Consider the following 14,165-nt stretch of genomic DNA (forward strand, 5'->3'; position numbering starts at 1 on the left):
ATTGGTTGCATGTGGAATGGTCAAAGTCATTAAGAACAAATATTACCATTTAAAACCTAGTTTTAAAATCCCAAGAACCTAGGAGAGGAGAAGTAAAGAAAGGCTGGGGTGATTTGAGGACCCCTGACTCAAAATGGAACAATAATTGACAGGCCCGAAATCAGACAGCAGGAGGAATCAGACCCCACCTCCTCATCATAGATCAGTCTGGGGGGCTACCAGGTGGGGAAAGGTAATCATCCGGGCAACCTACTAAGGCCCTGCATCACACTGATGGCCACACATTCTCTCCTAACCCAGTTTGCAGGGGGGGGGGGGGGGGAAGAATATTAAAAAAACATATGTCTTAGGGGCAGCTAGGTGGCGCAGTGGATAAAGCACTGACCTTGGATTTATAAGGACCTGAGTTCAAATCTGGCCTCAGACACCTGACACTAGCTGTGTGACCCTGGGCAAGTCACTTAACCCCAATTGCCTCACAAAAAACAAAAAAACAAAACAAAAAAACGCCACATATGCCTTAGCACTAGAAAGGCCTTCTGGCTTAACAAAATAACAACAATGACTTTTGAAAGATGCTTTCCTCTAGAGTGTAAAAACAAAGCACATAATGGTGGGCAACATCCTTGTCTTACACTTGTTTTCATTTGGGGAGAAGAGGCTGATCTCGGTGATTAGTTAGGTCCTGCTTCCCCACTGAGGAATTCTCCTCCAAAACTACATTCCTGGTTATCAAAAATTCAGGCCTTGTGTCCTTGTACATTAGTAATATCATTGTGTTAACAAATATCTTCAAAGGAAGGAATGAAGCAATCACCCCCCCACACTCCCCATCCCCCAATTCTGCAGCACAGTGTTGAGACTCCTTTTCTCAAGTTGAAAAGATTATATGAAGCTAAGGCACAATTAATATTGTGAGCAAGTTCTACTCTTAAGTTTATATCTATATAGATATATATGTATCTCTATATATACACACATATATACATACATATACACATGTATATATATGTGTGTGTGTGTATATATATATGATATAAGAGTTCAACTGATCATCTATTGATCTGTCAGAGATAAGGATAGTAACAGAAATTTAAAGAGCACACCAAAGCATCCAGAGTGCTTTACAATAATCATTTTAACCTTACAACAGTCCTGTGAGGTAGGTACTAAAGAGCTTAGAAAGGTTCAGTGAAGTGGTCCATATTCATACGTCTACTCGATATCATTCATTCATTTAACAAACATTTGTTACAAACCCACTATGTGTCAGGCACTGTGGTAGGTACTGAGGATGAAAAAGTAAAAAACAAGAAGAAGAAGAGGAGTCTTTGCCCCGCCCCCCCGCCCCGAGAGCTCACGTTCCACAGGGGGAGCATCCATCCTACTGAAATCTAAGAGTATCACAGGCAGAATTCCACCCCCAGTCTCCCTGTCTCATGCCTTCCTACCTCTTGCTCCTGGGACACAGACATTCAACAACTGGGCAGAGCATTTTGAGAGCCCATGATTAAAACCAAATTGGGAAGATTCCCTTTGGCGATACCATGGACGCTGCTTCCAACTTTTATTAAGACCAACTCTAAGAACACATCAGTGTTATTCTGACCATGTCTTTGAGGCAGCTGATAGCATTAGCACAAGGGCTGCTTAAAAATGGACAGGATGCTAAATGACAGATACCCACTGGGGTGTCAGGTAAAGACAACCGAATGTGGAGCTTGCTAGGGTGACTGAATCAGAAGTGTTTTAATTTTACAAGATAACACTTTCTCTAAAAAGGACTTTTCAGCTATCAGTTACCTGAGGGCATTCAGATAATTTACACAGATTTATTCTTGAGGCAGAACTGATATATACAAAATGCTGGTCTCTCATGATAGCTAATATGTGCAGCTCTCTCCCCAAGTACTTCCTGAGACCTTTTCAATGAAATGTGTTGTTAAAACAATAGCAACACACAAACAAAGGAACTAAAATGTGAACCTCACACCTGACAAAGGATCCAAAGAAGGCTGTGGAGAATAGAAGGTGGGGGGGTCCACCTTCAAGGAGGCTTCATTTAGTTCCACCAGAGTCACTAAGGTGGCCTGCCAGGAAAATGAGGGTAGAGTCATACCTCTGGCCACTTATAATATCAGATTCACTGTCTAGAAGGAGGGATGGATCTTCCTGAATGGGAGAAAATGAAATTCGGCATAAACTCTAAGGGCCTTCCACATGGGCAGTGGGGCATCCAACAGGAGAGGTTAGTGCTCTTTTCCACAGCCACTGCGGCTGCTATCTATGTAACCAAAAGGGATGCCCTTTTCAGAAAGCTGCTGGAGGTATTTAGCTTATCCTGGATCTGAAGAGAGCCAGTTGGGTATGTGACTCTGCACTTGCAAGGTCTTTTGAATGAGTCGCTTAAGTTGGGGGAGCGCTTAAAGAGTGCTTTGGCTTTCTTGGAGCAAACCAGAGATTTCTGGAATGAATCGGGTGGCTGACATTTAGGAAACCGGACCGATGATCCACGAGAGGCTGGGTAATTTCAGTGACGGTCAAATCTGTTGAGTCTTTGCCTTCTCATTTCATCTTCTGGAGGAATATTGAATCCATAGGGCCGGGGACCATAGTTAACACCAACTACAATTAAAACAAAAAAACAACAACAACAACAAAAGGAGAGTGAGAATCAGAAGAACCGTCAGCAGCCCCTGGATATTGATCATTTGACGTACATGTGTGGGCACTGAAACCTGCTGGTATTCTACTTGGGTGCCATCTTTATAAGAACAACAATAACAACCAATGTTGAGAGTTTTATCTGAAATGAATAATTTATTGTGATGCTGGAGGCCATCAAGGTCAAACCTCTCACTTTACAGATAAGGAAACTGAGGCCCGCAGAGGTTAACTGACTTGCCAGGATTACACAGCTAGTCAGTGTCTGATGAAGGATTTGAACTCGGCCCTTCCTGACTTCAATCTGAGAGCTCTAACCATTGCACCACCAACCTGCCTCAGGTGGGTGAGCCAAGGTGGAAAAGTCAGCTGTCTTAGGGTATGACTTGCTGAATGTCACCTACACAAAGCTCCAGTCCACCAGAGGTGGGGAGGTCACGTCAAATATTTCACAATAAGGGTGTGTGGGTGGGGGTGGGGGAGGTGAAGGACAGGACTTAAAAATGGAATTTTAAAAAATATTTTTAAAAAGCAACAAAAAATTATACTGTCCCCAGCATAAGGGTGTTTATTCTTTTTTTTTTTTTTTTTTGAGGGTGTTTATTCTGAGCTGCTGATTCATTGATGTTAAGAGTCAGGTCTCAGAGCTTCCAGTGGGCAGAAATACACAGCTTTCCTTATGGCATATGCCTTTGGTGTTTCCTCCTCCACTTCCTCCTCCCCCGCTTTTCCCCTGTTGGCCCCCAGCTTTCCCAGCCTCCCCTGTCAGCTTGAACTCCACCTGCGTGAATTGCACAAGCACCCATAGGGGACCCTGGCCCAAATGCTGTGATGCTGTGCTCGGGTATTGATCTCTATGTTCAGGCTGGCAAATGAGAAATGCAGGTAGGATGTTTGCAAGAGACCGTGTGGCTCTTTTTCATGACAAAAATAATAACCAGAAGCCTCCCTGGCTTTGGCAAGCAGGTAACAAAAGAACTTTCACCAATCCAGGCAGGCTCAAGCCTCTACAGAGCTTCCTGTGGTAACCTCACTAAATGCTCAGTGCGCGTTGTTTGAGCGGTGCACCAGGCGTTGTGACAGGGGTACAGACAGTCCCCTTCCCTTAAGGAGCTAAACATCTAATCTAATAAAATGTTGTCCATCTTTTCCAGGGGCGAGTTATATGGAGGGGCTGCTGCTGGAATCACAAAAACAGGGCCATTTCCCGAGTAAATGGAGCTACAAGCCAGGCAACTTTCTACTCCCTATAACATCTGAGTGTCTTTCTTGGTTTAGCATTCGAGGCCTTCTGCAATCCCAGCATCTCAGCTGAGAGAGGTTTTATAGGTCATCCCATCAAATTGGTAGCAGGGAATGGCCACCCAGCCTCTCCCTGAATGCTGAGAGAATTGGGGGGTGGGAAAAAGGAGAGGGGGTGGAGAGATTAGGAGTGGGGAGAGGGGAGGGGTCCCACTCCTTCCAGAGGCAGCCACACCTTCCCCCACCAAAACCCTAACTCCCTTATCTCTGTAGAGATCGTCACAATGCTATGTATCACCTAGATGTATAATACAAGGTAGCCCCTGACTTTTCCCTTAATCACCTCTTCAGTCTGCTGCCTCTCCATCTTGTTAAATCAAACCTCTATATCCCTTGTCTCTGTCCCCTTCTTCCCACTCATATTGGCATCATTAAAGTACAGGGGCCTTCATCCCCACTCACCAGGACTATTATAATCAGCTTCTAATTGGTTCCCAGCTTCTAGTCCCTCCCCCCCCCCCCCCATTCACAAGGCTGGCAGAATAATCTTCCTAAGGCACAGGTCTAAGCACGTCACTCTCTTGCTCCTAATCCTCAGGTGGCTCCCTCTCACCTGCAGGACAGAATAGGAACGTCTGAGCATGGCCTTTTGGCTCTAACCCACCATTTTCAGCCTTATCCTGTGCTACTACCTGTGATGGACTCTGTGTTCAAGTTCCTTGAACCTCCCATTTCATCTCCCATTTTAGCACATTACTCAGGACTGGAATGATTCCCTCCTTACTGTCGAGGCACAGACCAAAGCCACATCTGCCACGAACATGTCCTTCTTCTCCACCATTGTGAATTCTCTCTTGTTCCTCAAACGACTATGGATTTACTTTTCTGTGAATACATTTCATGTCCTTCCCCCCAGCTGTGCAATATAAGTCTCGAGGACATAAATCTGGTTTTGGTCCTTGTCTCCCCAGCACACTACCTTGTACACAGGAAGCACTTAATAAATGTTTATGGATCGGCACCCATGATATATGAAAAATAAAACTCAGAGGGAGGCCTACAGCTGGTTGGGTGCATCCTATCTACAGAGACCCGGACCCGAGTTCAAAACTTGTCTCTGCAACTTACTCTATGACCCTGGTCATGTCAATTAACCTCTGTAGGTCTGTTTCCTCACCTGTAAAATGGATAGACTAGACTAGATAACTCTACAAAAAAATCTGGCCAGGTCTGAAAAATAGATTTCATTCCAGGCTCCGAGTCCACCATCTCTCTGTGGGGAACTGAGTTGCACACTTCCATCATCAGTCCTTTGAAATCATGGCTGGTCTAAGCCTGGACTATATAACTTTGGAGGCCCTTTCCAAACCCAGATCTGTGATCCAAAGAAAGACTTGGATGAGAGCTGCATGTAATCAGAGGATGTGGATGTTGGATCCACAGAACTATTGAAAGCATAAGAGCCAAAGTATTCCATGAGGCTCTAACTATTGAGCACCTTCCATGGACAGAGCACTGTCGGAAGTGTGGGGAAGGGTACAAGGGTGAGCAAGTCCCCATTCCCAGGAGCTTATGCCCTAGTGGCCTCTACTTCACATAGCATTGGATGCTGCTTATCGGTGGGTCAGAAGTGCCAGGTACACCTGTGAATGATGTGGCCGACATTCCACGTTATTCCTTTTTTTTTTTTGGGGGGGGGGGACTCGCTTGTAGGCTGACGTCCAGATTCTCCTTCTGCTGACTCTTCTAACAGTTGCTTTTAATAACAACAACAACTAAATATTTTCAATTGCACTGATGACTGTGGTTCGACATGTGGCAACCCGTTCCAGATGTCCATGGAACTTGCAACTGGCTGTGAGCAGATTCAGAAGCAAGTTCAACGTGGCAGCTTCACTCCAGAGAGTCACAGGGAATGAGTTCATGCAGGCTAAAGTCGACTGCAAGGTCCCAGAAGGGCCCACATTGTACTCTGGCCTTTTCTTCAGCTTACTCTTAAAAGAAAGGGCGCAGAAATAAATATTTCCCTGAAACGGGAAGAACAAAAGGGCAGACCGTGGAGTTACCCAAGCTCTGGGGCTCGAAAGGATGATGGTGTCATGGGGAAGGCTGAGGAAGAAGACTGTTGCTGGGATTGACATGCCCGATATTGAAGGGGACTAGAAGCTGGGCAGACAGAAGAAATGCCCCAAGGACACAATACAGTACAAAAGCAAGCCATGTAGCAAAGTCAAAAGAGCAGAGAGATATGTCCTATGTACAGTAAGCAGAGAGGGGGCTGTTCTTTTTCAACTGACAGGAAAGGAAGATATAAAATAGACTGGCCATCAATTTTTTTTTGGCTTAGACCTGCGATTTCATTGATGTGGGAACTCTTGGTATGGTAACTCCCTTTACCGCATCTGAAAAGTGTTAAAGGGTAGCCTTGAAAGAGAGTCAATGAGAGGAACAGTGGCTTATTCCTGGTCACAGAGCTAGTATGTCAGACAGCTTTAACCCTGGTCATCTGGAATCCAAGGCCAGTACTATATCTATCCTGTCATACCTTCTCTTATCTTTAGTACCCTTAGGAAGGAAGGAAAGAACGAAGGATGGAAGGAAGGGAGGGAGGGAAGAAGGGATGGAAGGAAAGAAGGGAAGGAGGAAGGAAGGAAGGAAAGAAGGATAGAAGGAAGGAAGGAAGGAAGGAAGGAAGGAAGGAAGGAAGGAAGGAAGGGATGGAAGGAAAGAAGGGAAGGAGGGAGGAAGGAAGGAAGGAAAGAAGGAAGGATGGATGGAAGGAAGGAAGGAACAAAGGATGGAAGGAAGGGAGGGAGGAAGGAAGGAAAGAAGGAAGGAAGGAAGGAAAGAAGGAAGGATGGAAGAAAGGAAGGAAAGATGGATGGATGGATGGATGGATGGAAAGGAGGGAGGGAGGGAGGGAGGAAGGAAGGAAGGAAGGAAAGAAGGAAGGATAGAAGGAAGGATGGATGGAAGGAACGAAGGATGGAAGGAAGGATGGAAGGAAGGAAGGAAAGAAAGAAGGATGGAAGGAAGGAAGGATAGAAGGAAGGATGGAAGGAAGGAAGGAAAGAAGGAAGGAAGGAAAGAGGGAGGGAGGAAGGAAGGAAGGAAGGAAAGAAAGAGGGAGGGAGGAAGGAAGGAAGGAAGGAAAGAAGGAAGGATGGAAGGAAGGAAGGAAAGAAAGAAGGAAGGAAGGAGGGAGGGAGGAAGGAAGGAAGGAAGGAAGGAGGGAGGGGGGAAGGAAGGAAGGAGAGAAGGAAAAAAGGGAAGGAGGGAGGGAGGAAGGAAGGGAGGGAGGGAGGGAGGGAGGGAGGGAGGGAGGAAGGAAGGAAGGAAGGAAGGAAGGAAGGAAGGAAGGAAGGAAGGAAGGAAGGAAGGAAGGAAGGAAGGAAGGAAGGAAGGGAGGGAGAGGGAGAGGGAGAGGGAGAGGGAGAGGGAGAGGGAGAGGGAGAGGGAGAGGGAGAGGGAGAGGGAGAGGGAGAGGGAGAGGGAGAGGGAGAGGGAGAGAGAGAGAGAGAGAGAGAGAGAGAGAGAGAGAGAGAGAGAGAGAGAGAGAGAGAGAGAGAGAAAGGAGGAAAGACAGACAGAAAGAAAGAACTTCTTTCCCTTTGTGACTTACTACATCTTACATGGTACGAGATCTTAAGAATCTTGCCCAGGATCATATAGTTAGTAAGTGTCTGAAGCAGGATTCGAACACAGGATTTCCCAGTCCCAAGCTCAGCACACTACCTGCTTCGTCTCCTAGCTAACTTCACTGCTCAAGTCTCTTGCCACTCTGAATCTAAGATCCTACATTCAAGAAAGACTTGGGTTCTAGTGTCAACTCTGCCATCTAATAGCCTTGTGGCCATGAACAAGACACTGTGAGGCTGTGCTTGAGCCTCAGTTTCCTCATTTGTAAAATGGGGCTAACAACTCCTGCATCTCTTGGAAGGAACAGATAAGAGAAAAACAGGTGAGGAAGGACTCGATGCAAATGAGGATCAAGTGATGGGAGTGCAAAGGCATTCTATTCTTGAGATTCCCAGCTGAGTCTTCAGTCTGACTCAGTCCTGGCACTTCGGAGTAACACTTTATCTCAGCACACAGAGTGGTTTATTCTCCATGTGGCTTATTTTCTGTGCTGGGGGTAGCTGACTAAACCCTTTAGACCTTAACATCAGGGTTCTCTTGGGTTCCTAGGAAACCTACCCTTGAACACTCTGACCCAAAGCTCTGGAGTTCTTCACATGACAGTGTGGAGTCTGGATTACTTCACACCCGGGCACTGGGCTGGGATTCCTGTTTTCCTTCTCTTGCTTTGAATGTTCTCGGCTGAATTTTGACCTCTGTTGCTTCCTGGGCAAATGTAAGTTCGACGTCAGTCAGTCCGTCAACACCTTGTTTCCCGGGGGCCTGCTTTGTCAGTTAGTCCATCAACACTGTTTCCCGAGTGACTGCTGGATGCTGGAGAGGGACAAGGCTACTGGGAGCCAGCTTGGTCCTCTTGCTCCTTTTTATCCCCACTCATTGGCTCCTTCACTAACACCCCAGGATTTAGCCTTTTTTTCCTTCTGAAACACACAGGGTTCTTTAGATATGGACATGGGGGTGGGGAATCCAGGCATTTTCTCACAGGATTCTGGGACCAGACCTTTTTAAACTCTCTGATCAACATTTTAATGTGAGAACCATTTTAACTGAGAAAGACCAGGAAAGGTGGCTTCAGCCAGAATAGATGGATGGTGTCACCATTAACATCGACAAGTATTTTGTCCAAGGACCAAGAGTATACTAGGTCCCACTCAACGTAGGGTAAAATATGGAGCCTAACACTGATCCAAAGATTTTCAGTTGTGTGTGAGTGTATTTTTTTAAGGTTTATCTTTTTCTTTTTCTTCTTTTCTTTTCTCTTTTCTTTCTTTCTTTTTTTTTTTTTTTGTGGGGCAATGGGGGTTAAGTGACTTGCCCAGGGCCACACAGCTAGTGTCAGGTGTCTGAGGCCAGATTTGAACTCAGGTCCTCCTGAATCCAGGGTTGGTGCTTTATCCGCTGTGCCACCTAGCTGCCCCAAGGCTGATCTTTTTCATTAAAAGAGATCCAATTAAAACACTTAGCAAGAACCTGAAATATCCTTGCTCAAAAATATAAGCCTGACAAAATTGTGTATGTGGAAAAGAGATATCCCTCCCCCTGTGCAGCATTGGGTAAGTCACTCCCTTCTCTATAGAACTTAGTTTCCTCACCTGGAAAATGAGATGATTAGACTTAATAATAGATACCACTCACATTTTTGAGAGGGTAGCTAGGTGGCACAGGAGATAGAACACCAGGTATGGAATCTGGAAGTTGTTTAACCATGTCTGACTCTTTGTGAACACATTTTGGCTTTTCTTGGCAAAGATACTGGAGTGGTTTGCCATTTCCTTCTCCAGATCATTTTACATATGAGGAAGCTGAAGCAAACAGGGTTAAGTGACTTTCCCAGGGTCACAAAGCTACTAAGAGGCTGACAGAGGGTACAGTGAATAGAGTACCTGGCCTGGGGCTTAAGTAACTTGTTGAAGGTCATATAGGTAGCAAGGGGGCAGAAATGGGATTCTGAGCCCAGACCCACTGATTCCTCTTCCAGTCTTTCACCCTATACTACACCTGAGCTCCTGACAAAAACCTGCCATGTTAGCCAAGTGTTTTACAGGTTTGTGGGAGGATAATGCACCAATATCATGAGGCTCAGTGATAGGCAGGTGTAAAATGCAGGGTCAGGAATGAATCTGGCCTGACTCGGAGAAGAATGGAGTCTGCTTTGAAGGGCCTCGGGAACATGACTCCAGAGTAAAATAATTTAGCTCAATCATCCCACCGGAAGTTGGAGAATAAGACCTACTGACTCATCCCATCTGCCCCTAGTGCTTTATCAAAGAGATTTTGGATCTCCAACCTGATGTATAATGCAAAGACCGACCTTCCTATTCTCCTTCCAAGGGGCAGAGGCAATTCCGTCCTGATAAGAATTGCTAAAAAGAGCAGGCAGATTTAGAAGCTGACAAGTTTCAATTCCACTCACTGCCCCTATCAGCCCTGCAAAGGCATTTGATTGGCTAGGAGTCACAGTGCTCATCTATGACCTGATAATAGCTCTCCATCGAACAGTGAAATCGGACTAAAATGAGATCACCTTCCCCTCAAATGAGGTGGCTTAAATGCCTTTTTTTTTTTTCCAGACAAGCATCCAAATAAATCACCACCATCCTTGGGGCTTGCTATTGTCAAGTAAGGGCAGTGGGTGATTCAAATTCTCTGTCTCTTTCAAGGTTGTTACTTTGATCCGATTCCATGGATTGCAAAGGGGGGGAAAAAACTTAAAAAAAAAAAAAACCCACTCCCTGAAGAGATGAGTGTCAAATCTTTAATTCACTGACAAAGACAAAAAAAAAAAGGCAACATAAGAACTTGGGACCAACCCATAAAGCTGACTCTTTTGAGAAAGAAAAGGAAATTTTTGGCAACAGTAAGAAGGCACTCATTTCTTGAATCGCTCAGTAAGTAGGATTTTACACACTTAGCCACCTTATCTCACTCAAAAGGAGCTTATCATTATCACATGTACCAATACTTCATTATCATTTATGAAGGAAGAACCATTTAAAATTCAGGGGTTCTGAATCTTTTTGTGTCATGTACCCTTTAAAAATAATATAATAATAACAACAGCCACCATTTACAGATCTCTTAAATTTTGCAGAGCACTTTAAATTTATTCTAATCCTTTGGGGCAAAGTCTGATGTAGCCTATGGACCCTCTTCTCAAAATATTCTTAAATGAATGAAATAAAATACATTGCATTGCAAAGGAAACCAAGTATATTGAAGTACCATTACCAAAACAATAACAACAAAAACTAACAGAATCCAGGTTAAGAACTCCTGGAAGAAAATGAGAGAACACATTCAACTCTACCTCCTAAATTTGTAAAATCCCCACAATGCTGACATCTTGATTTGGGGGCAAAGGTTGAAAAGAAGAAATCAGAGAGTCCCCGTACTTTCCAGGGTTTTGTGCACCCATGACCACTAGCTATTTAGTCAATTACTTCTGTGGGCTCCCTTAAAGAGCATGATTAATCAAGACCAATTTGATGATTAAGGTTACTAAATCAATCATTTTGGAGCTACCAATGACTGCTTTCACCAATAGAATTTACACAGCTAGCGTTCCGCAGATGTTAGCTCAGACAACCCTGCAAGGTAAGTGTTATTATTTCAATAACCGGTTCTTTCTAGGGCTCTGTTTCTTCACGTGCAAAATGAGGGGGTTATACCCAAGACTCTCTAAGGTATTTCCCAGCACTATGTGATATCCCATGATCCCCTAACTCTTCCCATCTATTTTGAGCGCACCAGCAACATTCAGTGCTATTAAGATTAAAATGAGCATTCCTGGTGTAACAACTACTTGGGGAGAGAAATGGGTATCCAGCCCCTACTGCTAAAAGCAGGCCAAGGCCTGAACGTTATGTAAGGAGACAGGTCATTTTTATGTATGTAGACAGGTCATTTTTCAGCAGGAAAAATAATCCCCTACTTCTGGGTGCAAATGAATGGATTTTATAAATGTAGGGTTTGGGAGTTCCCCTTTGACTGCATCAACTTCCTTGGGATGACCTGTATTGGGGGGGAAAGTTTCTGAAATCCGTCAGACAGCTGAAGTTGATGGGTGTCCCTAGTGGTGTTCTAGCTAAGGCACTGTGTAAGGGGAAGTTTCAACGTTCCCCTGTCCTAGCAAAAGAGTGTCTTTGGTCAATGGTCCAAAGTTGCCCTGGCTGAGCCCATCACATCTGGTGTGTCAGTAAGTTGGAAAGAGGTCATGGTTAGCTTCAAAAGATTGTCTTTCCCCTTTGGGAGTTCTTCTGGCCTAGAAATTTCTCCCAATTAAAAAGCAAGCTTGGGATGATCTCAGAAGGAATGAATGGCATGGCCTGGAAGATTAAAGGGAACATAAGCCAAAGCTAATTTTACATTAGAAAAAGAAAAAAAAATCAGTATTGAGGAACCCTGCTTTCAAATCCTGTCTCTGACACTTTGTAAGCTGTGTGATGCTGGGCAAGGTGCTTAAAGGTTCTGAGGCTCTGGGAGAAATAATACCTGTAGTACCTACCAATCTAAGGTTTTCGGGCAGCTGGAATGAGAAGATGCGTGTAAAACATTATCACTCTGTTATTACAAATACTTTAACCAATAAAACTCCAGATCAGTAAGAACCCTGGTCCTACATGACTCCCACATTGCTCCTAAGCATGTGATATGCCTACAAACACACACACACACACACACACACACACACACACACAGACTCCCCTCCAGGATGGTTAGTACTGCTCCAGTAGGCAAAGGTAAAACACCTTCCTTAGAGATCTTTTTTTTTTTTTTTTTTTTTTTTTTAATTTTTTTTAAGGGAGGCAATTGGGGTTAAGTGACTTGCCCAGGGTCACACAGCTAGTAAGTGTTAAGTGTCTGAGGCCGGATTTGAACTCAGGTACTCCTGACTCCAGGGCCGGTGCTCTATCCACTGCGCCACCTAGCTGCCCCACTTAGAGATCTTTAACAAAGGAGAAATTTCCCTTGGCCTCGTTTTCCTCATCTCTAAAATCAGAGTGGTGGTTTAAGATCAGTGTTGTCAAACTCAAATAGAAATGGGAGACACTAAACCATACATAAGGATCCCTGCTGGCCGCCCAGTGGCTTAGTTGTTAAAATATAATATTATCTACATTTTCTCCTGTTCTTATTTACTTGATTAATTATTTCCCAATTTTTAATCTGGTTTTGGCCACACTTGGGAGTGTCTGACACCTCTCAACTTGGTTAGATCTATAATCCTTCCTTAAATCAACATCTGCCGTCCCCCCTCCTCATAGTTCCCAAGATTACTCCCTTTACCTGGATCTCCCATTTGCCTCTCTCACCCTCAAACATCCTGTACAAATCCTATCCTTCAAAAATAATTGTAAACTCTTTGAGGGCAAAGAACCAGTGCATGTTCCCATATTCTCTGTCTCTCTGTCTGTCTCTGTCTTGCTCTCTCCTCCCCTCTCCTCCCCTCCCTCCCTCCTATTTCTTTCCCTCTTGCTCCCTCACTGTTTCTCTCTCTCTCTCTCTCTCTCCCCACTCTTTTCATCTCTCTGTCCTTTTCTGCCTCTTTTATTTTTATCCCCAATGCTTTGCACATAGTAGGCACCTCACTTAAGCAAAGCACAATCTGAATTCCAGTGCCTCTCAATATTTCCATCTTCCAGCAGATGGAAGTAAAGTCTTGCAGAGAACATTGCTGGAAAAAAAAATGAGTACACATTCCAGTCAACAAAGCATTCCGCACAGTAAGCAGAATTCGGGTTATTTTGAAACAGATGGGCCCTACGGAAGCTGCTGCACTGGATATTATGAGGTTGTTTATTGTCTAGTTGGTCTGATACCCAGGGACTATTTGCCAGCATCTAGCAGTTTCTATGTCACACCAGGTTTCCTCTACAGCAGGGTAAAGGGAAAGTTCACTGGGATACATAAATACATGGCTTGCCCCTCACCCCCCCCCAATAACTAATCAGAATTCAGAACTAGATCTAGAACTTAGACTTGCTATTATGCACTCTATTTGGTTATTAAAGGCTTTTTCTAGAATTATCTGTAGGCTCTTTACCATTCCAGATCCCAATTAGGAATCTGAAATCAGACCAACTGCTCTCTCCTCTCTCCTCCCTCCCCCCACCATAACACCTTTGTCGAATCTCAACTGATTATTGATTTAACAAATTATTCATTTATTATTATTATTGATTTTTAAACAATTTTAAAAATCCAGTGCCTTTGTAATGAAAGTGTTTCTGTGCATTCTCAAAGGACCCTCTTTATGGCAATTCTCCTCCAAAAATCTTCCCTCCTTGCATCTTTCTCCCACTTCTCGCAATGCAGGATCCAGGTAGGGAAATCTTGCTCTTAATCCCATATCAATTCTTCTATGGTGGGGTCCATCAAAGAGGTTTTTTGAGAGGCTCAGCCCCATTCTTCTCTAGGCCTAGGCCTGGGCTCATTTGCATAGGTAGGGCTCTGGGGGATAGCAGTTAGGGCAATGAAACCTGGAAATCTATCAATGCCTCCAGCGTTAACTTGACATTTCCTGCCAGGGGAAGGGTTTTTTTTTCCCTTTCCCCTTAATTACTTGGCTGATAACCTTAAGTGAATTGGCTGCTTCTGTCCTGGTGAGGCCAGGCTGGGGG

At 44.4% G+C, this 14,165-nt stretch overlaps 1 protein-coding gene across 2 annotated transcripts in view; it reads right to left on the bottom strand.

Moving 5' to 3' along the window:
- Positions 1-424: 424 nt before the first annotated feature.
- RHBDD1 (rhomboid domain containing 1) overlaps positions 425-14,165 on the bottom strand; it is a 180,904-nt gene continuing 167,163 nt past the window's right edge. For both annotated transcript variants that reach the window (XM_043995202.1, XM_043995201.1), the window contains one exon: positions 425-2,625. In XM_043995202.1, coding sequence (XP_043851137.1) covers positions 2,531-2,625 — 95 coding nt within the window. In that variant the 3' untranslated portion in view covers positions 425-2,530. The remainder of the gene's footprint in view (positions 2,626-14,165) is intronic.

The sequence above is a fragment of the Dromiciops gliroides genome, chromosome 3, assembly GCF_019393635.1.
Source record: "Dromiciops gliroides isolate mDroGli1 chromosome 3, mDroGli1.pri, whole genome shotgun sequence".
Taxonomy (NCBI): domain Eukaryota; kingdom Metazoa; phylum Chordata; class Mammalia; order Microbiotheria; family Microbiotheriidae; genus Dromiciops; species Dromiciops gliroides.